Here is a 24,652-nt window from a genome sequence, read left to right on the forward strand (position 1 = left end):
TTCTCCTTATTGCTGGCGTGGAGACCTCTCCGAATTCCATTGGTGAGTCAAACTGGCTCGTCAAAGGATTGATACTGCTCCAAACTCCGAGGTCAAACTTGTTATTTTGCATCCAATTGAATCCCTGAAGAGGCATCACTTCCATCTCCCTTTCTTGAGGAATGTTATCTTTTGTAATTAATGGGTCTGAATTTGGGCCCTAACTGGGCAAAGAATATTTAGCAAAAACCCACGAGCAAGATAAATCACCCTGAGAGTGGCACTTTATTTACTAGTTTAGAAGAATGGGAGGAGATTTCATTGAAGCAAGCACAATACTGAGGGGACTTAACAGGCTGGATACAGGGAGGATGTTTCCTCTGGCAGGGTGGAGGGAGAAAAGATAAAACTGTCTAGATCCAGGTTCAAAGCCTCGGGTTACGGGGTGAACTTCAGGGTAGAGATGAAAGATTTGTCGCTCAGAGGGTGGTGAACCTGTGGAATTCCATGCAGCAGAAAGCTGTGGAGACCCAAGTTGCTCAGTATGTTTAAGAAGGTGGCAGATTTTTTTTAAGCACAGCGCATCAATGAGTAAAAGTGAAGGGGATAATTTGATTTTGAGGTGAAAGGATCAGCCACGATTGCTACGAGAGCAGTCTGCAATGAGGCCATTGTCATCATCCTTCTGTTCCCAGCATAGATCAAACTTGGATTCCAACAACAGTGCTTCTATTGAATGTGAATGTGATTTGAACAGTGGCTCTATTGATTGAAAATGTGATTTTGAGCTTTGCCGTAACCCATTCATGGTAGATACTAAATTGCATCTCATACAGTTGTCTTCCAATTTAAAAACAAATCTCTTATAAGCCTTTGACATATTTGCCACAAACATAATTGAAGAATACAAATAAGTCAACTCCTCATATCCACATTACCCCAAACTGAACTAACTTTTTACCTGTTTAGTGATACAGCGTGGAAACAGGCCCTTATGCCCCTGTCCCATTTAGGAAACCTGAACGGAAACCTCTGGAGACTTTGCGCCCCACCCAAGGTTTCCGTGCGGTTCCCGGAGGTTTTTGTCAGTCTCCCTGCCTGCAACCTCCGGCAACCGCACGGAAACCTTGGGTGGGGTGCAAAGTCTCCAGAGGTTTCCGTTCAGGTTTCCTAAGTGGGACAGGGGCATTGGGCCCATTAGGTCCGCACAGACCAGCAATCGCTGCACACTTACAGTATCCTACACACACTAGGGACAATTTACATTTATACCAAGCCAATTAACCTACAAACCTAAACGACTTTGGAGCGTGGGAGGAAACCAAAGATCTCGGAGAAAACTCACGCAAGTCACGCAGAGAACGTACAAACTCCACACAGACAGCACTCATAGTCAAGATTGAACCTGGGTCTCTGGCGCCTTAAGGCAGGAGCTGGTGCCTTTAGGCAGGAGCTGGTGCCTTTAGGCAGGAGCTGGTGCCTTTAGGCAGCCCGTGACGTGTTCTGTAAAGCAAAATCATCTTGAATAAAGTTCTGAATATTTCATATCCTTTTAGAAGGTCAACCGCACCTTCTAGGTCAATGTTTTTGCCGGCATGTAAAGTATTGATAATTGTTCTATGCTGCATCCAAATAAAATGTGGGCAGCAACAAATATAAACGCTGATTTGGTTTGCCATTTTGAAGACTAGTCTGAAGCAAACTTCTTGTTTGCTCATTAATAATAAATCCCTGGTAGGTTGGCTCATGGAATTGTCCTCCAACATTGAAATGCTTGATTGTAACTTTGTTTCAGTTTTAGTTTGTTATCGCATGTACCGAGGTACAGTGAAAAGCTTTTGTTGCGTGCTAAGCAGTCACAATATATGATTACAATCAAACCACTTATAGTGTACAGATACATGATAAGGGAATAACGTTTAGTGCAAGGTAAAACTAGTAAGGTCTGATCAAAGATAGACCGAGGGTCGCCAATGAGGTAGATAGTAGTTCAGGACTGCTCTCTAGTTGTGGTAGGATGGTTCAGTTGCCTGATATAAACATTTCTTCAGCATGAACAATTCGTCATGTGGGCAGCATCCTGTGGTGGCCAGTTAATTCAGCAGAACCAGAAGCACCGATATATCGAAAAATTAGTACAGTAAAATGTTGCTACAGGAATAATATCAGCATGAAAATTAGTAACATGGTGTCAGGAAAACATTTCCCTCAATATCAGCAAGACAAAGGAGCTAGTTATCAAAGACATAGAGGAATATATGCCCCAATCGGCATCAATGATACCGAAGTAGAAATGGCTGAGACAACCAAGTTTCTAGTTGTAAATATCACCAACAATCTGTCGTGGACCTGCCACTTTGAAACAAAAAAGCACACCAACGCCTCAACTTTCTCAGGAGACAGGAAATTCAGCATGTTTCCACCAACCGTTACAAGTTTTTACAGATGCATCACAGAAAGCACACTGTTGAATGGCATCGCAGAATGGTTTGGGAACAGCTCTTCACAAAACTACTGGCCCCCCTTGGACAATAGGTCACGTACGTCAGGCTGTTCATCGACTACTGTTCAGCATTCAACACCACCAAACCCTGGGAACTGTGTCTATGCACATCTCGATGCAACTGGAACTTCAACTTCCTCATTGGCAGACTGCAATCAGTAAGAATTGGCAACCGCATTTCCTATTCAATAGCCATCAACACAGGAGCACCTCAGGGATGTGTGCTCTATCCCCTGCTCTACTCGCTCTATACCCACCACTGTGTAGCCAGACACAATTCCAACTCCATTTTTAAACTTGCCAGTGGCACAACTGCTGTTGGATGAATGGCAGATGAATAAGGGTAGAGAAGGGAGATGGAAACTTTGATTGAATTGTGCCAGAACCACAACCTTGTTCTTCATGTCAGCATGACCAAGTAGCTGACTGTTGACTTTGGAAGGGGAAAGCCAAGCATCCACAAACTTGTCCTCATCGATGGGTTTGTAGGGGAATTGAATTGAATTAATAATAATAATAATAATAAATTTTATTTGTGGGCGCCTTCCAAAAGTCTCAAGGACACCTTACAGAATTTAACAAGAGTAAAAAACATATAATCGGAGTAAAATAAATAATAAAGACATCACCAATACACAAATTAAAGACAGAATTCGATCCAAAGACACAAAAATCAAAAACACAATGTGAAGAGAGAGCAGCGGCAGCTAAACCGCGCCAGCGTACACTCTCCCTCCGACAGCCATCTTGGACACAAACTAAAATAATCACTTACACACAAAAATCATCCCCCCACAATGGTTACCACTGTGGGGGAAGGCACAATGTCCAGTCCCCATCCCCAGTTCTCCTAAAGTCAGGCCTATTGAGGCCTCCGCTATTGCCTCTATGGAGGCCCGATGTTCCTGGCCGTTCTGGCCGGGTGGTGTTGCCCCGGCGTCGGGAGAGTCCTCCCAGTGGCTGGGCCACCTGGAACGGCCGCTTCCTTACCGGAGACCGCGGCTTCCGAAGCCGACAAGGCCGCGCCGGGTTGGAGCTCCCAGGCTCCCGATGTTGAAGTCGGCGCCGCCCGCTCCGCTCCGCAGACCCGCAGCCCGGAGGTGTTGATCTCGGCGGTCACAGCTCACCGGAGCTCCAGTGCATCGATCCAGCGCGGCGACCCAGGCAAGGCATCGCCCGCTCCGCTCCGCGAAAGCGCTCCAGCGCTGTGCCGCCACCGAAGCCGAGGTGCTGGGCGGTCCCCGCCAGGAAACGGCGCTCCACACCTGTTGGTAGGCCACGAGGACGGGTCGACGGGGCAGCCCGGAGAAAAAGCTGCCTCACCGACCAGGTAGGGACCTAGAGATATAGTTACCTCCTTCTCCCCACATTAAAAAGTCTATTTCTCCCACAAACAAAACACAGGACTTACTAGAACTACAAAAAAAAATTGAATTGAATAAATTGTATTAGCCAAGTATGTATACATACAAGGAATATGCCTTGGTGCTTTGCTCACAACTAACAACACGATATACAGTAAACAATTAAGAATAAAACATTATAATTTAAACATATGAATAATGAAATAAAATACCGGAGCAAAACTAGGCTACAGATTTTTGGTTATTGAGTAGAGCTACTGCTCATGGAAAAAAAGCTGTTTTTATGTCTGGATGTGGCAGCTTTGACAGTCCGGAGTCGCCTTCCAGAGGGAAGTGATTCAAAGAGTTTGTGGCCAGGGTGAGAGGGGTCAGAGATGATCTTACCCGCTCACTTCCTGGCCCTTGCAGTGTACAGTTCATCAATGGAGGGAAGGTTGCAGCCAATAACCTTCTCTGCTGATCGAACAATTTGCTGCCGCCTCTGGATGTGGTGCTTGGTGGCTGAGCCAAACCAGACCATGATGGAGAAGGTGAGGACAGACTCTACGATGGCCGTGTAGAAATTGGACCATCATTGCCTGTGGCAGATTGTGCTTCCTCAGCTGCCGCCGGAAGTACATCCTCTGTTGGGCCTTTTTGACTGTGGAGTCGATGGTGGCCCCCCATTTAAGGTCCTTGGAGATGATGGTTCCAAGGAACTTAAATGACTCCACAGATGTGACTGTGGTGTTGTTGATGGTGAGTGGGGGGAAGGGAGGGGGAGCTCTCCTAAAGTCTACAATCAATTCCACTGTCTTAAGAGCATTGAGCTCTAGGTTGTTGTGATGGCACCAGGACGCCAGCTGTGACATTTCCTGTCTGTAGGCACATTCCTCCCCATCCTGGATCAGTCCAATCAGGGTTGTGTCGTCCGCAAACTTGAGAAGCTTGACAGAGGAGTCTGTGGAGGTGCAGTCGCTGGTGTAGAGAGAGTAGGAGAGTATGCAGGAGAGGGGAGAGTACGCAGCAGAGTGTGGCATTGTGGTGTTCCTATGAGATGTCCGAGATGTGCTTTCCCAGCCTCACATGCTGCTTCCTATCTGTCAGGAAGTTGGTGATCCATCGACAGGGGGGTTCAGGCACAGTCAACTCGGAGAGTTTGTAGTGTACTGGGAGAGTTTAATTTTATAACTCGAACTAAATAACTTTAATTTTTGCGGGCAAGCATATTTCTGAAGATCTGTCCTGGATCCAGCACATTGATGCAATCATAAGGAAAGCCCGTCAATGCCTCTGCTACCTTAGAAGGTAGATATTCAAAGGAGCAAAGGAGATTTCAAAGAGTGGTGATCATTGCCCAGTCCATAGTGGGTATGGACCTCCCCACGATCGAAGTAATCTATGGGAGACACTGCCTCAAAATAGTAGCCAGCATCATCAAGTATCCACCCCATCCTGGCGACTCTCTCATTTTATTCCAACCATTGGGAAGAAGGCAGAGAAGTCTGAAAACTACCAGTTTCAAGAATAGTTTCTTCCCAACAATCATCAAGTTCTTGAATGCTGTAACACAGTTACCTATGGACTGTCTTTGGTTGCACTGACATCAGTTTTTTTTTTGCAGTATTGGGGTTGTTAATTTATTCATTATATATTGTATCTCTGTGTCTATTGAGGAGGTGAAGAATAACAACCTGACGGCCATCCTAACCTTCATTGACTTCAAGAAGGCGTTTGACTCAATTCATTGATGCAAAATGATGAGGATTTTGAAGGCTTACGGTATCCCTCCTCGTCTCCTGAGAGCCATTGAGTATATGCCCTTGGGCAGAACACCCCGGCTGGCGAGAGCAAAGTGGTCGAGATCCTCACGGGGGTCTTACAGGGAGACACCCTTTCTCCTCGTCATTGTCCTTGATTATTCCATGAGGCAGGCACTCAAGGAACATGAGGCCCTCGGCTTCACAATCACCCCAAGGCGTTCGAGAAGAAACGGGCCAGTCAACTTGTCAGACCTCAACTTCGCTGATGACATTGTTCTGCTGCCAGACCTGATCAGGGAGGCACAGGAGCTGCTCGGCTATTGAAACTTCAAAATGTTGAGTCACAGTTCAGTGTGATTTTCATTATCCTAGTGTCATTATCTGCAAAAATAACAAAGTTATGGAACAGATACTGGCAACAACCAGACACCACCAACATACAATGTTGCTGTTGAGCCATTGAATGAAGAATAAGCATATGTGTATGAGAACTAGATTGGGCTGTGGGCCGAGCATCAAAAATGTGTCTAGAAATCAGTTTTCATGACCCAAGTCACCAAACTACATGACATTTTCCACAGATTTAGATAAAATATAATTGAGAAGGATGTCATAACTCGTCATTGCCGAAAGTTGCACATTAATTAACTAAACTAATTAGAAAATGAGATCAGTAAAGTAAGCACCATCTAGTGGCCAATGCCCATATTACACGATGGGCAGCCTATTTCCGTGTTGCAGTCCATTAAACTATATATCATTATACCTATATATATTCCAGATAGTAATGTAGGTATAATAATATTATATTTAGGGATAATAATATTATATTATATATTATACCTATATATATTCCAGATAGTAATATAGGTATAACAATAATATAATAATATAATATAATATATAATATGATATATTATTATACCTATATATATTCCAGCTAGATATATTCTTCCGATTTCCTGGAAACGGCCGCTACGGACGGCACTATGTAAACCCCAACCCCCCCCCGCCCGGCTGAGAAGATCCGCGAATCGGCCGCTTTTTAATTGAGACCGCGGCTTCACTATGCTAAATACATAGGCCCCGCGATCGGTGCACCTTTTCCCGGTAAGTTATCGCAGGCAGCTCCGAGATTAGATGATTAAGGCTTATTACTCTACAACAAGCTGGCATTAGTGAAAATGTTTAATTTACCTTGTTATTGATACATATAGTTTAGGCCCTCAACTTCATGAATGAGTGAATAAATGAATGAGTGAATGACTGAGTGAGTAAATGAGTGTGAGTGAATGAGTGTGAGTGAATGAGTGTGAGTGAATGAATGAATGAATGAATGAATGAATGAATGAATGAATGAATGAATGATGACTTGAAGGAGTGAATGAGTGAATGAATGAATGACTTGAAGGAGTGAATGAGTGAATGTACAGCCTCCAAATCTCATTTTTTCACATTATAAAGGGTGCAATTAAATTAATTAAAGTCCATACAGATTAATTTTTATAAATTCAGACTTTAGATCTTACCTTTCAGTTTGAGTTGATTCACAAAGTTTCACAACTTTGTGTTGCAGCATCTCAGCAGGGACTTTGCTTTCAAGACTTTCTTCCACTTCTATCCACTTAGCTGCACATTTTTCAGACTTCTTATTGCTTTTCTCACTAAAATTCAATTACCCTGCTGCAAGTTTCCACGACAAAGAACCTTCATCGGAATCTCCAGTAAAACAGGCATCAGTGAAGCCCTCTCAGCTATGATATCCAGATTCAGATTCAGATTCAATTTTAATTGTCATTGTCAGTGTACAGTACAGAGACAACGAAATGCATGATATGTGCTAGCCTGAAACAAAGCGCATGATTGGCCAACTGGCAGACAACTCAACGTTCTTTGATTGGACTAAAAATACCCGAAATGTTTCCGGTTTTTCTCTAATTTAATAAAATAATGTGCAGGTCTTGTTCATGATGAGTTTCAGGGGTGATTTATATAATTTTTTTACACAATATGTGAACATTTCATGTAGTTCTGTGACGGGCCACGAAACACTGGAATAAAGCTCCTCGGCCCACAGCCTAGATCAGTGCATTATCAGTGAAAATGGTCAAAATAGTTTTTTGCTGCATTGCAACAATCTCCAGTGAATCTTTAGTTTGTAAGACACCAGAATTGTGATGCCTCTTTAATCTGCTGCATTTTGGTTATCTAATGAAAGTGGCAAAATTTGTACATTGGAAATAATGGATAATTCTGGTTGTTAATTTTGACGTTTGACCTCGGCCCAATAAAACAAGGAGAGGGGCAGATTGTTAATACGTGCCAAGTTCTCTTGTTTGATTCTCACCACTTAATTCTATTCATGCTCTTGTCTCCAATTTGCAGGTTTCCTTGAGTTGGACCTGAACTCAACAATAAGCCCAACGAAAACGGCCAAAGGATGTGACCTGGACATGCTGCCAGATACGAAGGATCCTGGTGCTAAAGCTCCTAAACTGACCTCACTTTTTTCTCAGAAGTCGTTAAATGGTTGGTGGCCATGTGTTCAAGAGAAAGATGACAAACGTATTTTGGCTGTAAGGATCATCCCATACATCAATAGAATTTTATTTTCACTGTTATCATATTGCGCCTTGCAAGTTTGGGGTGATTACCATTTGTTTTGGCGAAGAATATCAGTAACTTGGCTTGTTTTCAACTCAAATAGAGAAACTTAGATGGGCATTTCAAGTGTTTGAAATTACAATGGGTCCTACCAGGTTATCGAGGGAGTTAATAGAACTGGGACCTTGACAGAGATCATTGCATCCTGGGGCAAATTGTTAAACCCCTGTCCCACGGTACGAGTTAAATTCCAAGAGTTCTCCCAAGTTTGCCCTGATTCGAACTCGGAGATTTACTGTAATGGCCGCTCGTTCCGAGTATTGCCGAGTACCTGCCGTTAGCGCTAAGAGACGTCCATGAGCTCCGACGTACCCGCTACGTTCATTCTCCGTGCTTACCACGTGTTCGATTTTTTAAAACTCGGGAGAGCTCTCGGAATGAACTCACACCGTGGGACACGCTAAAGCAAACTATTGCAAGACTGGGAATCCAAACTACAAGTGGAAGACTCTTGGAGAAGCTTGCTAGGTTATGTGGCATCTGTAAAGTAGGGGACATGTTTGATATTCAAGTCGATTTAATTTTTGAAGATCCTTAGCTTTTCTCCCGACAGTAGCTGTCTGACTTTCTATTTTGCCAACAGTGCCAATTGAATTGTCCAAACCTTTGGTGTGAGCTTATATTGTATTATGTGAGCGACAGAATATGTACACATGCCCTTCTTTCTTGCCAAGAATGAATTAAACACTTGGGAATTTCTAACAATTACACTCCTTTATGGGCCATTAATAGTCTTTCAGTAATTTTTGCTGCTGGGATGCCTCGAGGTGAATTTAAAACCTTTTTTAAAAAATAATAATTTACCGAAAATCTGTCTGCTCTGCACTGACGTGACTAATGGTTGAATGATTTATTTAACAAAATTGTATTAAAAAAATCAGCCAGACCTTTTTCCATATTTGTGGCTACCCCCTTTCCACCTAAATTAACAAACTGCATAAGGTCACAATTCTGAAATATATCAAGGAATGTTTTTAATGGTGTTTTTATTTGAAACAATTGCATTCTGGAGCTCTTCCATAGTTTTGCTGGGGGGGGGGGGGGGGGGGGGGGTTTTGCATGAGCCAGTTTGCGCAGAAATTTGAACAAAAGAAAATATGCAATTTATTCCTGGATCATAACTTAAAGCTAAACATCTTGAACACTGGAGTTTTGCCCTTAAGTATTAAGAAGCTCGGGCAGGGTAGAATTAAGGAATAATTGTGACTTATGAAATAATGCATATGCAACAAAGTTTTTATAGCACATACATCATGAGCAAACCTATATGGAAACAATTGTACACTTAAGCTGCACCACGTTTTTCACTCCTGGGTGAACTATCTTGAAGAAAAATGACAATCATTTGAAGCCACAAAGAATATGAAAGGTTATCTGATGAATGATTCAGCAGCCAGGAGCTACAACAAGCAGTGAGCTATTTCATACGCAGGGTCATTAGTCACAGTCAATGATGACATGTTGATAGAATTTTAAACTCCAATAGAAAAACCATGATGGACATCTTTTTAATTGTTAAAGTTTTGCTTGAATACCAAGGAAACTTTTTTTAGGTCAACTGTTTGGATAGATAATCACAAACTAACTCTACCCCCGATTCATGGGTCGTATACCGGCTTTTGAGATGGGCCTGTTGGCCTGAAAAGGATTGCATGAAGCACTGTTTTTAAAAGGTTGACGTAATCCTAGAAGTTTTGTATTCGGAGGTAACCATATCACTTATCTGTGAATGTCTGTTCTCATTAGACGTTTTGCTGAAAGTTTTTCTTTTGTTTTCCAGGGTAAAGTTGAAATGACATTGGAGATTGTCACTGAACAAGAGGCTGACGAAAAACCTGCTGCCAAAGCAAGAGATGAACCCAACATGAACCCAAAACTGGATCCTCCAAAGTAACCTTTTTTTTTTCCTTGATTTGTTTTCGTATGTTTGTATCTTGCATTTTGAAAGGACAGGGGCCTATATGGGGCATCACATTTAAAATCATCGTTTTTTGTGTGCTTTAAACATTGAATGCTGACTATTTGAACTGAATGGATGGGTTTTAACCATTCTTTAGAAGCAGAGATTTTTTATCTCCTCATATTTCATGCACTTACGGTTTACATTCAAGTCTTCTATTGAGACCACTGAGGTGCGTGCAGTTGAGAGTCATGTTTGTTCTTTCAATTGCTTTAAAAAAAAAAGAACATTTCAACCAATAAGTGCTGGGATTTGTTTAAATTGAATTTAGACTGGCGAAGGCATTTCTGGCAATTTCCACTCTAACCATCATGAACTTTCATAATGCTGTAGCTAATGACTTGGTTTATAAATATTCCCCTGCTGCTTCACTTTCCACTTCAACTCTGACCATCGATTCAATGTTGGGGGTCAGTCTGTACATCCTGCCTTCTCTCAAGGAGCTTGTTGATTGTCCCAGGGCAAGGATAATAAGTGAATTGATGAGGAGGAAGCTTTTGCAACCGACCCAATCCCTTTGATTGCCAGCAATAGCTGTAGCTGTTGTCTTGGCTACCTCTCAGGATGGAGCACAAGTTGTTTCCACTTCAATGTCATGGGCGACGAATGTTTACTGAGGCCAAGATGGGAGTTCCAGACTCTATTCCCAACCACCTCCCGCTTTGGGCGGCTGTGGGTTAGGATTTCCAGGAATTGGTGGCGATGTTCCATCGGGGAAGAATTGAGTTAGTCGTTGAATCTTTTTCTCCTCCCCCGTCAGACCATGGAATAGCACGTCTGTTTTGCGAGTCTATTGTCAGGTGTGTGAGCTATGTAGCCAGCCCAAGCATTGCCAAGGCCTGAACACTGGTGATGTGGGCCCGAGAAAGATGGCCAACATTGGTTCACTTATCCATCCTGTGAATTTGAACGATTTTGAGCGTTGCCGCATGATATTTTTCCAGTGTCGTGGGATGCCCGCCTCAGAACATGTAAGAGGGCCGGAATCTCTGCTGCCCAATAGACACTGAGTTTGATGCCAGGTCTAATGTCTTGATTTTTCCCTCAGTTGAGGAAGGTGGTGCTTTCTTTGCTAAGCAGTGGGTCCTCTGATTCAGTTTCCAGTGTCTTGTCATTAATGTATCTTTTTGAGGACCGTGTGGTGCCGCAGGGTGAGTCTGGTGAATGATCACGGTTTTGTGGCTGCAAAGTGGAACGCACGTCCCTTGTACGTTTCAGTCAACGGGCTAATAAAAGAACGTGGACTAGCAAGGCAGCTGCTTTTCTGAGTGGATGGGTCATGGTACAAGAGTAAGCCAATACCCGGGGTTGAAGGTGGAAGTGTAATGAGCTCCCATTGTCAGTGTCTTTTCAATAGACGGATAATGTGTTTGGCAGGGTTGGTCTAGGTCTAATTCAGGTATACCATCACTGTAAGTGAATGGTCTACTGATACTGAATATCTGGGCTTAAGGCATCATGAGCAGCTATTGGTGTCCAGAAATTCAAATCCATGGTATTGTTCAGAAAAAGTGGAGAAGATTGATGGGTTATTCAAACCTGTAGAAATGTAGGAGAATTTGCACTTTGTATATTCTCAAGCACAGACAACACAAAGGAATGTCACTCCAAGACCTCTGACTGCTTGCTGCTGTGTTGTGAACATGTGCGCTCTGCTAACAGCTATTGACTGCTTCACTTTATAAAAAGATGTCACCATCTTTCATCACTCCTCGCTTTTAATGACTCATTCCAGTTTTGTAAACTTTTTTTATTTTGAAGTTTTTTGTGTTTAGAGTACAAAGTTTAAAAATATGTTGTGGTTCCCCGTCCTCCATAAACTGCTTTGAGCCTCAATAAATATTGACAGTTGTGGTTTCTTAGCACTTGGCACGGTCCCACAAGGACAAGTGTGTTGTGGTGCTTTTGTTCATGTTTGGTTGAAGGAGGAATGTTATCTGGGATATTGCCACAGAATTCTTTACCGTGATCTGCGGGACCCTGGTTTAATCATGAAGGTTCATCTGAAGGTGACGTTCAAGAATCCGCCTCCATTTTGCACCAAAGTCTTGAAGTGGGACTTGAACTAGCAATTGTCTACTGAAATAATCTGATACTTTGAACATTGCTCAGTTTGTGCAGCAGCTTGATATATGCTATGAGTTGGCAGAATCGGAGGAAAGTGTTCGATGTCTACAAGCTCTTGGCTTTTGACAGATGTTTCCTGACCGACTGAATGTTTGTAGCATTGTTCTCTTGCTTAAAATCTACAACATCTGCTGTATTTGCTTAAGTGTGCTATTTTGTTTTTGCTCTCATCTCGTATCTGGTTTTATGTTCTCCTAAAATGTAGACAAATGCATGTGATCATATTGAAGCCAACAACATTCTTAGTTTCCACGGGCAGAATCAAAATGACTTCTCTACAAATGTGTATAGATTCTTGGATTTCTTGAGACCAATATGCCTTGTGTATATTCCTAGTGGCTTTAAGCCAGATATTGAGCATCAGAAGACCATTCCCCTAAGACTGACAGCGTAGCACAATCTGGCTGATGTATGTAAAAATGGGGAACAGCAATGACAAATAATGAGTCAATGGTGTAGGCTGATCGAATACTGCATTGAATCACTTGGAATATTCTCCACCCAGGAGAGCTGTGGGGGGTCAGTTGCTGAGATAGTTTAAACAAAAAGATATGAAAAGTGTTATGATTTTAGTACAGGGTGGGACTGTGGAAAGATATCAGCCATGGACATATTGAATAACAGGAATAGGCACAGAGGGCTGAATGGCCTCTTCTGTGTTCCATACAACTGTTACTTTCACTAACAAGTTTTGTTTCCTTTCTGAGAGCACAAGAGAAATCCCATGTTTTGTTTTTTCTCCAAAGATTTGGAGGGCAGTATATGGCTGCTGCAAGGGACCTCACTTCCAACTGTAAATGTGTTTTTGACACCTTGTTCATCTTGGCACTTTGCACCATCCCGTCACAATAAAGGTAGTAACAGCACCATTCCTTAACAAGAAGTCAAAACCCACACAGTCCTTCAGAGTGACTGTGTCCTTCTCCATACTCCCACTGAGCAGTTGGTTAGGTAGGAGCTAACTATGGTTTTTAAAATGGGTAATAAACATGCCCGCGGTTTCCTCGAACAATGGCTTTTTAATTCTGTAAATGAGTGCTTAATGTAAATTGTGTACACTATTAACTGTATTTAATTCTTTACAATCAGCCGTCCAGAAACGTCTTTCCTGTGGTTCACCAGTCCTTGTAAGACGATGAAATACATCATCTGGCGCCGATTCAAATGGATATTTCTCGGGATCTTAATACTGCTGTTTGTAGTTTTGTTCCTCGGGATCTTCTTTTACTCATTGCCGGTAAGTGCGAGGTTATTAATAACACTGTTCTCGAGGTGAGATTGCACGCAAACAAGTCCTGCTTTCAAGAAATAAACAAAACTTGACTTTTCTTTTTTAATTCCCCGTCTGACTTGGATCATCGCTCATTTGTAGGTTTTGGGTTTTGCCTTTCACTAGATAGAGTCTATTGAAAAGTATTTTGTCAAATGCAGCAGAGGTTGAACTAAAATGGAGCGCATGACCTGAATGCTACAATTGGCTACTGTTTACACTTGCCACTTTCGGCACTTAAGTCTAAAGGCACAAAGCAATATTCTCAAAGGGAGTTAGCTCGGTATTTCTGCCACTCGCTGTAACTTTTTAACATATTTCTTTCCAGCCAGTTCTTCAGTACAAGTTCATGATTCATTCACTGTTTTCTCACACTGCTGATGCGGTTCCTTCAGAGACATTTGTTGCCTTCTCAAAGATATTACTGAAACTTGATGAGCAAGCCAGGATTTTGTTGTAAAACAAGTGTATTTTTGCTCCTTCCCCACAGTTTGCTGTCCTTTAAGAGTACGGGCTTCTCCCCCCCCAACCCCCTTCCCCCACAACAACCACCATCATATCGATGTGCTGTATTGACTAACAAGTTAGCTACTTTACAAGACAGGATATGTCCCTGAAAGAGTTTATGATCCTCCCAGTAAAAAGAGCAACTGGAGGCTGCCTGGGCAGCAATGCTAGTTAAAGCTACAATTAGAGTCAGTGAGCCCCAAATGAAAATGCAGGGCTTTATTCCAAATGTTAACTTAACCTTAAAAAGCAAGGGCTAAATTAGAAATAATGTATTAAGAAAAGTAAACTGCATAACCACAGGATGAAAATGTGAGTATGTATTTTTTTTAAATATATTTTTATTTCTGGGCTAAGTCGGTTTATTTAATTGACTGTGTATCCTGAAGCCGCCTTTGCATTTCATCTATTCATGAACCATCAGCTACAGAGGGGTTAATGTCGGTGGCCAAGTTTCCCATTATCTTAGCATTTTCAATTAAATACACCAAATTACCAATGGCACTTAGTATAAAGTATTGCTCCAATGATATTGGACGACCAGCAATTACATTGATTTACTCTGGACTATGTTCAGTTCATTGGGTAGAAAAAAAAGAGATTGGTGTTTAAGAAATTCATTGGAGTAATAAATTCTGTATATTGCTACCAAGTTAGAGCAACAAGGCTGTTAATTTAAAATTAAATAAAAACCCCTCTGTCTTCCACTTTGATGGGAAACAAAAGATTTCGGGAAAGTTCTTTTTAAGGTGATAGGAGGAAAAGTTCAGCGGCATCCATCATGGCCTCCAGGCTTGCTGGGATAGGAGGGAGGGACATAAAGGTGTCAACACCAGAGCTGGTACAGTAGTAAATCACAGTTAGTGGAGCTAGCACAGGAATGGCAAACCAAGGCAGCTGTTAGTTGTGCAGTGCTGGATCTCTCAATGTTGTGTTAAGGCAAGTCCCCTTCTCATGACCTTGCTTTCCATTGCTGTTTGTACACCACCATCATCTCCCTCCTTAGCCTCGTGACCTTAGCTGGCTGATTTTTTTTTAACCGCAGCTGATAAAGCTGAGAAAATGTAGATTCAGCCTGTCGGGGTGTTTTAATGGTTCTATTATCATGGGCTGAATTTTTCAATTGTTACTTGGGCTACTTTAACTGTCTGTGGTCGAATTCTCATCCATATTATTTTCCATCCACGTTAGATTAATTTAAAGTCTTTTTGTGATTCATAACTGCGAGCATGGTGCTGATGCTTGAGAATCTGAATTGTTTTATACCAGTTTAGAAAGGTTTTAACACACAATCTTTTTGCCGATAATTGAAGGAAAGATATCTATTTAAAACTTGAAAATTGATCCCAATATTGTTAGCTGTCAACAATAAGTAGTTGAGATCCTGTTTCAAATTTACCTAAATATAAAACGTTTTCTGATTTTTGATCTGTTAGATCAAATGTGAAATGTAATGTATTTTGTGGTTTATTTGCTGGCTGTCGAGTTTGATTACTAAATGTTATGTGTAGGGCAAAATAGAAAGTAACTTGGATCTGAATTGTTAGATGTAAAGTGTCTAGTTGTGTGCTGGAGCCCCGTGTATAGATGAGAACATATATTTCACTTCTCCCGGAATGTACTATGTGGAATTAGCAAGCAGAAGTCGGGAGCCCTGCTACAATTGATGAATTTTGAGCTTTGAACAGCCCTGAAAGAAAGCAGCGATCATGATTGCCCACTGCGAAAGTACTATATTTTACTGTGAATAATATCACGGTAAACCATATTATGGCAGACTCTGCGATTTTAAATATGCTGGAAGCTCTGAACAGCTCAGGCAGCATTTGTGAAGAAAGTTAATTTTGGAGGTTTCATAAGGTGATATGGGTGCTAAGATTCATTTAAAGCCACAGGATCATGCAATTGAATACAAATCATTTTTATATATAGAAAGACTCTGCTTTCTTTGTTAGTCCTATAACTAGCAAACCCATCAGGTATTTGGGGGCTATAGTGTTCCCAAGACCTCAATGGTGGAAAAGGCAGAGGACGATGGCTGACCTTAGTGGAGCGTCACAACGGCTGGGAAGGCGGATGAAGGCTGCAGCAAAAAAAGGGTCTCCGTTGTCCTGGACTCCACACCACTGGATCCTGACCCAGATCTGTCAAGGACCGTGGGGTGGCTGCCTGTGCACTAATCTCCCCACGTTAAACACAGTCACCCTCCATATAGGGAATAGAACCCTGGAGACACCCATAGTCAGCCATGAACGAAGGGGTCTTAAGAGTATAGTGTCCCACTTTCAATTTATCGTTCCATAGAATTGGATTAATAACTCATAGAACCCAAGTGCAGCGCAATGGCACAGCTGGCAGAGCTGCTGCCTCACACGCCAGAGACCCAAGTTTGATTTGGAGCTGTCTGTGTGGAGTTTGCCTGTGACCACATGGGTTTCCTCCATTGCTCAGCTTAATTGGCCTCTATAGAAATTTCCCCTAGTGTGTAGAGAAATTGGGATAACTAAGAACTAGTGTGAACGGGTGATCAATGATCAGCATGGACTCGGCGGGCCGAATGGCCAGTTTCCATGCTGTATCTCTAAAAAAGAACCTAAGCATAATATGGGTATGTTACCTTCATTTTAAAATTGTACAAAGTGCATGTCGTGGTTTTGGAATTAATGGGAATGGTAAACTGGCTTGAATTGGAGACATCCTTTGCCCTATGACGGGGCTAATCGTGGGGATGCCAGCATAAACACTGCAAACTGTGTGGATCCATCATGTTGAATTGGCACTGGTAATGCAGAAATGGTCATTAATTGTAATCCGGCATTTGTCACCTGGTTTCTTCAACGTTGACGTTGGTGTTCTGCTGAGCACCCCACACGGGGATGTGCTTCAGTGCAACAAGACCATGAGCAGCATTGATGACTGGGGAGATGGAACTAGTTCCAGTCAGCCATGTACAACCTGCATTGCTCAAGTAAATGACATGCTGAATGATAAAGAAAATAACCAAAAATGAGAAGATAACTTAGAATGGTAAAGAAAATAACTAAAAATATACGTTTCCACATTTTTCCCTCTGTTTTCCTGAATTCAAAAACGCAGTGCACCCTTTGCATTGTGTTCTTTAACAAGTTGAATCTCAAATTGTGAACGAGGGTGGCCTCATCCATTACCTTGCTGAGGACTGGATGCAGTAGATATGAAAAATCATGAATGAAACCAGACTCGCGCATGTTACAATTGTGGCTGGTATCATAATCTGGGGCAGCAACGGAAAAGGAATGAGGGATGTGTGGTAGGATGGCAGGATTTGCTTAAAGTTGAACATTGCCAACCCAACATCACATCATGCACTTCAGCAAGTAGGCAATGAGCAAAATTAATTTGGAAAGCAAACCTCCCCCAGTTTCAGTTTAGTTTATTGTCACGCGTACTGAGGTACAGTGAAAAGCCCTGACCAATGTTGGTGGCTTCACATTAAATGCAAAGCCACTCCAATCTTGGTTGATACAGTAAGTGTGGCCCCCTGCCATTTGTGTCGGGAGGTTATGACAAGCTGCTAAATATTAAGCTCTTGCCTGAGTTCAAGGGACTTTATAGCAGTTGTAAAGTGGAGGTGGCCTCCTGCACTTGGACTGATTCAAAACTGTAGCCCAATAAAATGGGGGGCCTGTGAAATGTCATACGTGATGCTAATATCCAATGCCTCTATTTGAGACATTGCACTTTGGGATGCTACTAATGTCGGCAAGTGGCACACCCACAGTAAATGTCATATTGAATGATAAGTGCACAGCTGTCTGTAGAATGGTGCCCCATCCCAGATTTAGCATGACCAAATGTATCTTGGGGGTAAAGCCAGCTTGCCTTGAATATAGAAGTGTGAAACTGGTTAAATTAGGAGAAATTATAGAAAAGCTAATCATAAAGGGCACTCATGTGTGGCTCAGTTAGAAATTAAAGAAACCAATTACTCATGGTTTGTTTTAAAAAGTCACTTTCTAAACCCAATTTGACAGATTCAGTCCCCCTTAATGGGAAAGACCACTGTGCTTTTCATTGGAATCTATCCATTGACAACCAGAGGATTTCCAAGATTATCCCGTATTGGAGAAAAGCAGTTCAAGTAAGAGAATGTGAAATTTGCTAAAATACAATAGACAATAGACAATAGATGCAGGAGTAGGCCATTCGGCCCATCAAGCCAGCACTGCCATTCAATGCGATCATGGCTGATCATCCCCAATCAGTACCCCATTCCTGCCTTCTCCCCATATCCCCTGACTCTGCTATTTTTAAGAGCCCCATCTAGCTCTCTCTTGAAAGCATCCAGAGAACCGGCCTCCACCACCCTCTGAGTCAGAGAATTCCACGTACTCACCATTCTCTGTGAGAAAAAGTGTTTCCTCGTCTCCATTCTAAATGACTTACTCCTTATTCTTAAACTGTAGCCCCTAGTTCTGGACTCACCCAACATCGGGAACATGTTTCCTGCCTCCAGCGTGTCCAAACCCTTAACAATCTTATATAATATAGCATGATCCATGGAAGCATAGAATTTCATGATGTATGTGCAAGTTTTGAATATGAAATCAGTGAGGGCTATGACTCCAGTTGTAATCTAAAGGCACACGGCAGTGTAGCCCATAAACTAAACCAGTATTTGAAGGCATAGCAACAGTTTCAATTTAGCACAGAATGCTTATTGTCCTTGTACGAAGTCTATTCAGTCCTTTCTTCCAATTTAAAGACTGTTCTGGATGTACACATTTGGACGAAATAAAGCATTTAGACAGACCACTTATCAGAATGATGGCCCTGTTGCAGATTCTAGGCATTGAAGGTAGTTGGTCTGTTAAATGTGGCATCTCTAGAGCATCTTGTCCAAAAATCTCAAACTCCAGAGAATGAGCCACAAAATGTTTCTAAACTCTACTGGAGAGCCCACTTCAGAATTGTTGTAATGTTGGGAAAGAAGTTCACTTGGAGACAAGAGATTAATTGCTGGCATAGAATGTAGGCAGATTGAGATACCGACATCCTGAGAGGAAGAGAGAATATCTTGTACAAGAAAATTGGGACCCATTAGGGTAGATATTTTCAACCCATATGCTTGGCAGCAACTCCCGAGTAAACTCACTTAATTTGATCAAATCTTTTGCCCTAGGGTGGGGGTAATCAGGCAGCCAGTAAAAACACAGCAAACGATGCAGAGCCAACTTGTTGAATTGGTGTTGGCCAATCAATCTATCCACATTCTAACTAAGGCCATCAAGGACCAATAATTAAGAAAGATTGCTAAATTGGACATATGATGAAAATCCTTTTTCAAAACAATGATGAATGCAAATATTGGGAAATACAAGAAATGATTTGGTGAAAAATAATCCACTTCTCAGAAGCAGCTATTAACTTCCAAAGATCAAACTTCTCGTCCACATTCAAGCAAGCCACCTTTTTTGGCTTCCTTGCCCATCTTAACCATTTCATCTTGAGTCATCCAGAAAGATTAGATGTTCCCCTCTTCCATAACAGTAATAATGTGTGTGAATCAGAATTAAACTACTATATTTTAAGAGGGAGTTAGATGTGACCCTTGTGGCTAAAGGGATCAGGGGGTATGGAGAGAAGGCAGGTACAGGATACTGAGTTGGATGATCAGCCATGATCATATTGAATGGCGGTGTAGGCTCAAAGGGCCGAATGGCCTACTCCTGCACCTAGTTTCTATGTTTCTATGAGAGAAGAAGAATTCCTTTGGCTTCATCATGGGCATTGTATGATACAATCACTGCTAGCATAAGGCATAAAATGGGACATGTCCACATTTAACAGGTTATGCTGCAATTTCTGATCATAATTGAATCTTCTCTAACTTGGGGAGACCAAATCCAAATTAAATTGCCAAATGCATCCATTTTTTTAATAATTACAAAAAACCGCTACAAATAATCAATATGTCAAGGAGCATCTGTGGAGCAAGAAATGCTTATTGCTTCAGGATGATGACTTTTCATTTGAACCTTTTTCCGTTTTGGGGCCTCTGGTTCCCTATCACTCCCCTTAGCAAGATCAAAGAACTGCACCAAATGTTCCCAGTAGAAATTATCCAGACTTGATACATAAACTCAACAATTTGTTTAAATATTGAGAATATCCAACAATTTTATTTTTGGATTTGCAGTGACCAACTTTCCACAATAATTGTCCTCCATCTTCCCGTTACACTGTTCTTTGTTTTCTTTTTCACCTGTTTCCTTATCTTCCCTTTCAGTCTGTACCCTTATTTGTTTTTTTGCTGCTAACTCTCTCTTCCCCTCCACCCAATTCCACTCTCACACTTCTTTCTCAAAACATTATTTTTTTTCCAGTTCTGATGCCAGGGATATTATTTTCACCCACTTCTAAAGAGAGAAGCGGCGATCAGGCTTTTCAATCACATTCAAGCTTGTCTAGTTTGTTTGAAAGTGCGCCTAGTTCTCAGAATGCCCACTAGATAGAGCTCTGTGCTGGGAAGAATTGCTGTTCTTCAAGGCAGATTGAAACATATATAGAGCAGAATTCACTTCCTGCAGAAAAATATCACTCTGGGATTTACAGAATCAGTTTGAGATTGGAGAAATCTCTGGGAATAAAATGGCAGGTATTAATTATGTTTTGTTTTTAGTTGATATATTGAAATGGTCCATAGCATTTATTAAGTTATTTATTCATGCCCTTTGCTGCACCTCCCTTGACTCAATACAACCAGTTAAGCCCTTCTCCCACATTCCCGAGTTACTAACGAATTCTCCCGAGTTTTCCCCTTGATTCAAACTCGGAGAATGACGGTAATAGCCAGCCGTAGGTACTCGTGGCTATTTTTTTTTACTCGTAGACCTTTTCCAATATGCTGGAAAAACGTCCCGACTTACCTGATGCCCTGAGTACCTACAGCTGGCATTACAAGCCGCTATGAAATATCTACAGCCTCCTACAGACTCGCTACGGACATTCTCCGAGTTTGAATCAAGGGGAAAACTCGGGAGAATTTGTGAGTACCTCGGGAAAGTGGAACAGGGGCTTTAATATTTGTGGTGCAGTGTAACAATAGGAGTTGAGAAACGGCTGTAAATGGTCACGAGAAAGAACGCTACCATACACAGGAGATCATTTTGTGCGGGACTGAGATTTAATTTCTAACTTTCTTTCCTGAAATCATGGCTTTGTTGGGATTTGAACTCCGGGATAAGCATTGACAGAGGGAAGAACAAAATAGACATGCTGGAATCATGAACAAACAAACAAAAGGCTGGAGGAACTCAGCAGATCAGGAAATATCTATGGAGGGAATGGATGGGCAATGAATGGTGAGAACTCTTCGTCAGACTCATGGAGTCGAGGGGAGAAAGCTGGGAAGTATGAAGAGCATACTGCAGAGGGGAAAGGAGCAGGCTGACTCGGGTGGTACGAGAAATGAATGGGGGGAGCAGGTAAGTGAGGGATGGGGGTGTATTGGTTGAAAATGGAGAATATAATGTTCATATCATTGGGTTGTAAGCTACCCAGGCAGATACACGTCTAACATCACCCTGGTCACCTATTCCCTTCCTCCATGCACTCACCTCCCATCCCTGAGTCCCATATTCCTGTTTCATCCTGCCCCCTCTTTCCCCTCTCCCTCCCCCTTCCAATTCCAATTCCAATTCCACCCATATTAATCCTTTTGGTTTTACATTTCACACTTCTTTCCAAATCTTCATTTTCACTTCTATCCTTTTGTCATTTACTCCACCCATCTGCTGATCAACACCCCTTTCACTGACCAGACTTTGCCCAGCTTTCACCCCCTTCCTCCATGAGTCAGTAGAAGGGTCTCCACCCAAAACGCCATATGCCCATTCCCTCCACTGCCTCGATGGCTTGGAGTTGGCAGAACAGGATTTGTGTAGGTCACTAGACAATGACAGGTGAGTGGAACTTGCTTCAGAATTGGAAAGGAGACACAGTGCTGGAGTAACTCAAGGAGTCAGGCAGCATCTCTGGAGAACATGGATAGGTGATGTTTCAGGTTGAGACCTTCCTTCAGACTGATTACAAGGCAGTATATTCAAAGTTGCTTACGAGGCCAGTCAGGAGACCATTGGAGTAAGAGATAAGGGCCTACCCCATGTATAAGCGAATTCAAGAGTTCTCCAGAGTTTCCCCTGATTTGAACTCGGAGAATTACGGTAATAGCCGCTCGTAGGTACTCGGGGCTCTCGTGGACATTTTTCAACATGTTGAAAAACCTTCACGAGCTTACCGCGTTTCCCGAGTACCTGCCGTTAGCGTTACGAGCCGCTAAGAGACATCCCGAGCTCCGACATACCCGCTCCGTACATTCTACGTGCTTACCAGGAGTTTGATTTTTTTTTTAAACTCGGAAGAGGTCTTGGGTAAACTCGTTTAGTGGGACAGCCCTTTTAAAGTAAGAGTGAAAGTTTGGGCAATACAAATTGGTGAAAGGTAGGAGTGTAATGTTAAGAGTTAGATGCTGATAGCCTTTGCAAAGAACATCAGAGGATTTAGAGAGTGTTCTTCAACCTAACTGGCCTGGGAGGTGGATTTAAATAGTAACAGCATGAAGCAATTCATTCTGGGGTCCAGGTGGATGGGGTTTTTTAAGGAAACAAACAACACTAAATTCATGGCTAGATAATACTCTGGTAGTGCTGGGGGTTGTGAATGGCTGTGTTACCCTTGAAATAATGTTAGCGTGGAAGAGGAGGAACTCAAAGATTCTCTGGCAGAAAACTAATTTCACAAGAACATAGAAACATAGAAATTAGGTGCAGGAGTAAGCCATTCGGCCCTTCGAGCCTGCACCGCAATTCAATATGATCATGGCTGTAACCTTGGGTTACACTTGCCAGGATTCTGGCATACGATGGAAAGGCCATCATTTCAAAATATGTAGAAAGGTTGAGGGTAAAGAACGGTGAATACTGGGTTCAAGGAAGTAATATTAGTGCTTGGGGACCTGCGCGTTGGTGAAGAGAAATTGAGTGAACAAGTGCAGTTGTCTGGGGTAGGTAGGTGAACAGATGAACAAGATTATGTGACAAATGAAAAAGTTCATGGTGGAGAAAATGGAAAGTAAATAGTGAGCCGGATGTGATGGCAAATGCAGGAAGGAGATGATAAATTCCTTGATGAAATGTATTTATTTTCTGCACCTAGTATGCTATATGACACCTTTGAGCAAAAAATAATACTTAAATAGAAATGCTTATTTAAATCTCAGGGAAACTCCAATTTGACCCCAGAGTATGTGTTCATCTCAGCAAGTACAGATGCAAACAAATTCAGTCGCAGTTTCTCTGCTGCAGAAATAACCATGCATGGGTGGTATTCAGAAAATGTAGTGGTGCGTAGATGCAAGTTTAATACGATACGTGCGCTGCAGATTAAGTCATTGTGCAGGTAGGTCTGCAGAGTTATGTGGTATGGGAGTTGCTTGCTGTTGGTCACCACAACAATGCAGGAGGGTGAAATTGAATCCAGAACCTACATCGCCTTGTTGCAAGTAAAGACATGTCTACCTCCTTTAATTTCTATTAATCATTGCTTTTTTAAGAAAATGTTCCACTGAGAGCGTGTTGGATAACAATCTACAGCTGATCTTGTTCAGATGTGTAATTTGTGACCCAGGTCTTGAATGTGATTCTTATTTAAACCTGTCAGATTAACTGATGACCTACAGATATGCTGCAAGTGACTACTATGAGGAATTAATTCTAAGTGGTGATGTTTAAGTTTACATTTAGACAGTCCTTTGGCAAAATCTACTTTTAAAAAATAATGTTTTGTGTCCCACAGAACTATCTATCCATGCGAATTGTGAGTCCGGTCTAAAGGAGTTATGGCTGTCTGGCCCTGCTCTTAAATAGCTGGTCCAGGAACATTCACTTCATATGTCTACAACCTCGTGGCCTAAAGGATAGAAATGAACTGAGGTTAGGAAGGCGACAAGATCTACATTTACCAAGGTTAGCCAAGGTTCATGGGGTCATGACTGGGCCATTTATCAAGTAATGCCATGTTAATGTGCTGCCCCTGATGAGCGGGACCCTGCTGGTTTAATCCCAGCCTTTCTGCAATCGACTGTTTGTTTAGCAGGTGCCTCTCTAGTTATGAAATACCAGGGATGATTTTTTTTGTTTGTTTTGAACGATGACTTAAGTTGAAGTGTTATAAAACAATAGCTATTCAAGGTGGCTGGTTTGCTAATCTGTTACAGTATAGATTAATAAATGTGCAGATTTATGGGACTTTATAGAATATTTTATGAAATAACCTTTAACTCACAAGTGCAAATGCTTCCACAATGCATGTGCCCTGCGGGAATGGAGAAAACTGGTGGTGTAGAATATTGTACTAGTCAAAAACTCCAGTGCTTCCTGAATTTGCCCGCATACTGCATATGAATTTGAACCAAATGTGTAATTTAAATGCGGATGTGTTATTAATCAATATGCACCTTCTGTATTCTGTTAGTTGCTTATAAATCATTTCATCAAC

The 24,652-nt window shown here is 42.0% G+C and overlaps 1 protein-coding gene across 1 annotated transcript in view; it reads left to right on the plus strand.

Annotated features, from left to right (window-relative positions):
- Positions 1 to 24,651, plus strand: part of LOC129703906 (myoferlin-like) — a 329,673-nt gene extending 305,022 nt beyond the window's left edge. Inside the window, exons 50-53 of the mRNA XM_055646609.1 lie at positions 7,974 to 8,164; positions 10,033 to 10,142; positions 13,429 to 13,576; positions 23,951 to 24,651. Coding sequence (XP_055502584.1) covers positions 7,974 to 8,164; positions 10,033 to 10,142; positions 13,429 to 13,576; positions 23,951 to 23,986 — 485 coding nt within the window. The 3' untranslated portion in view covers positions 23,987 to 24,651. The remainder of the gene's footprint in view (positions 1 to 7,973; positions 8,165 to 10,032; positions 10,143 to 13,428; positions 13,577 to 23,950) is intronic.
- Position 24,652: the final 1 nt, after the last annotated feature.

This window comes from Leucoraja erinacea, chromosome 15 (assembly GCF_028641065.1).
Source record: "Leucoraja erinacea ecotype New England chromosome 15, Leri_hhj_1, whole genome shotgun sequence".
Lineage (NCBI taxonomy): Eukaryota > Metazoa > Chordata > Chondrichthyes > Rajiformes > Rajidae > Leucoraja > Leucoraja erinaceus.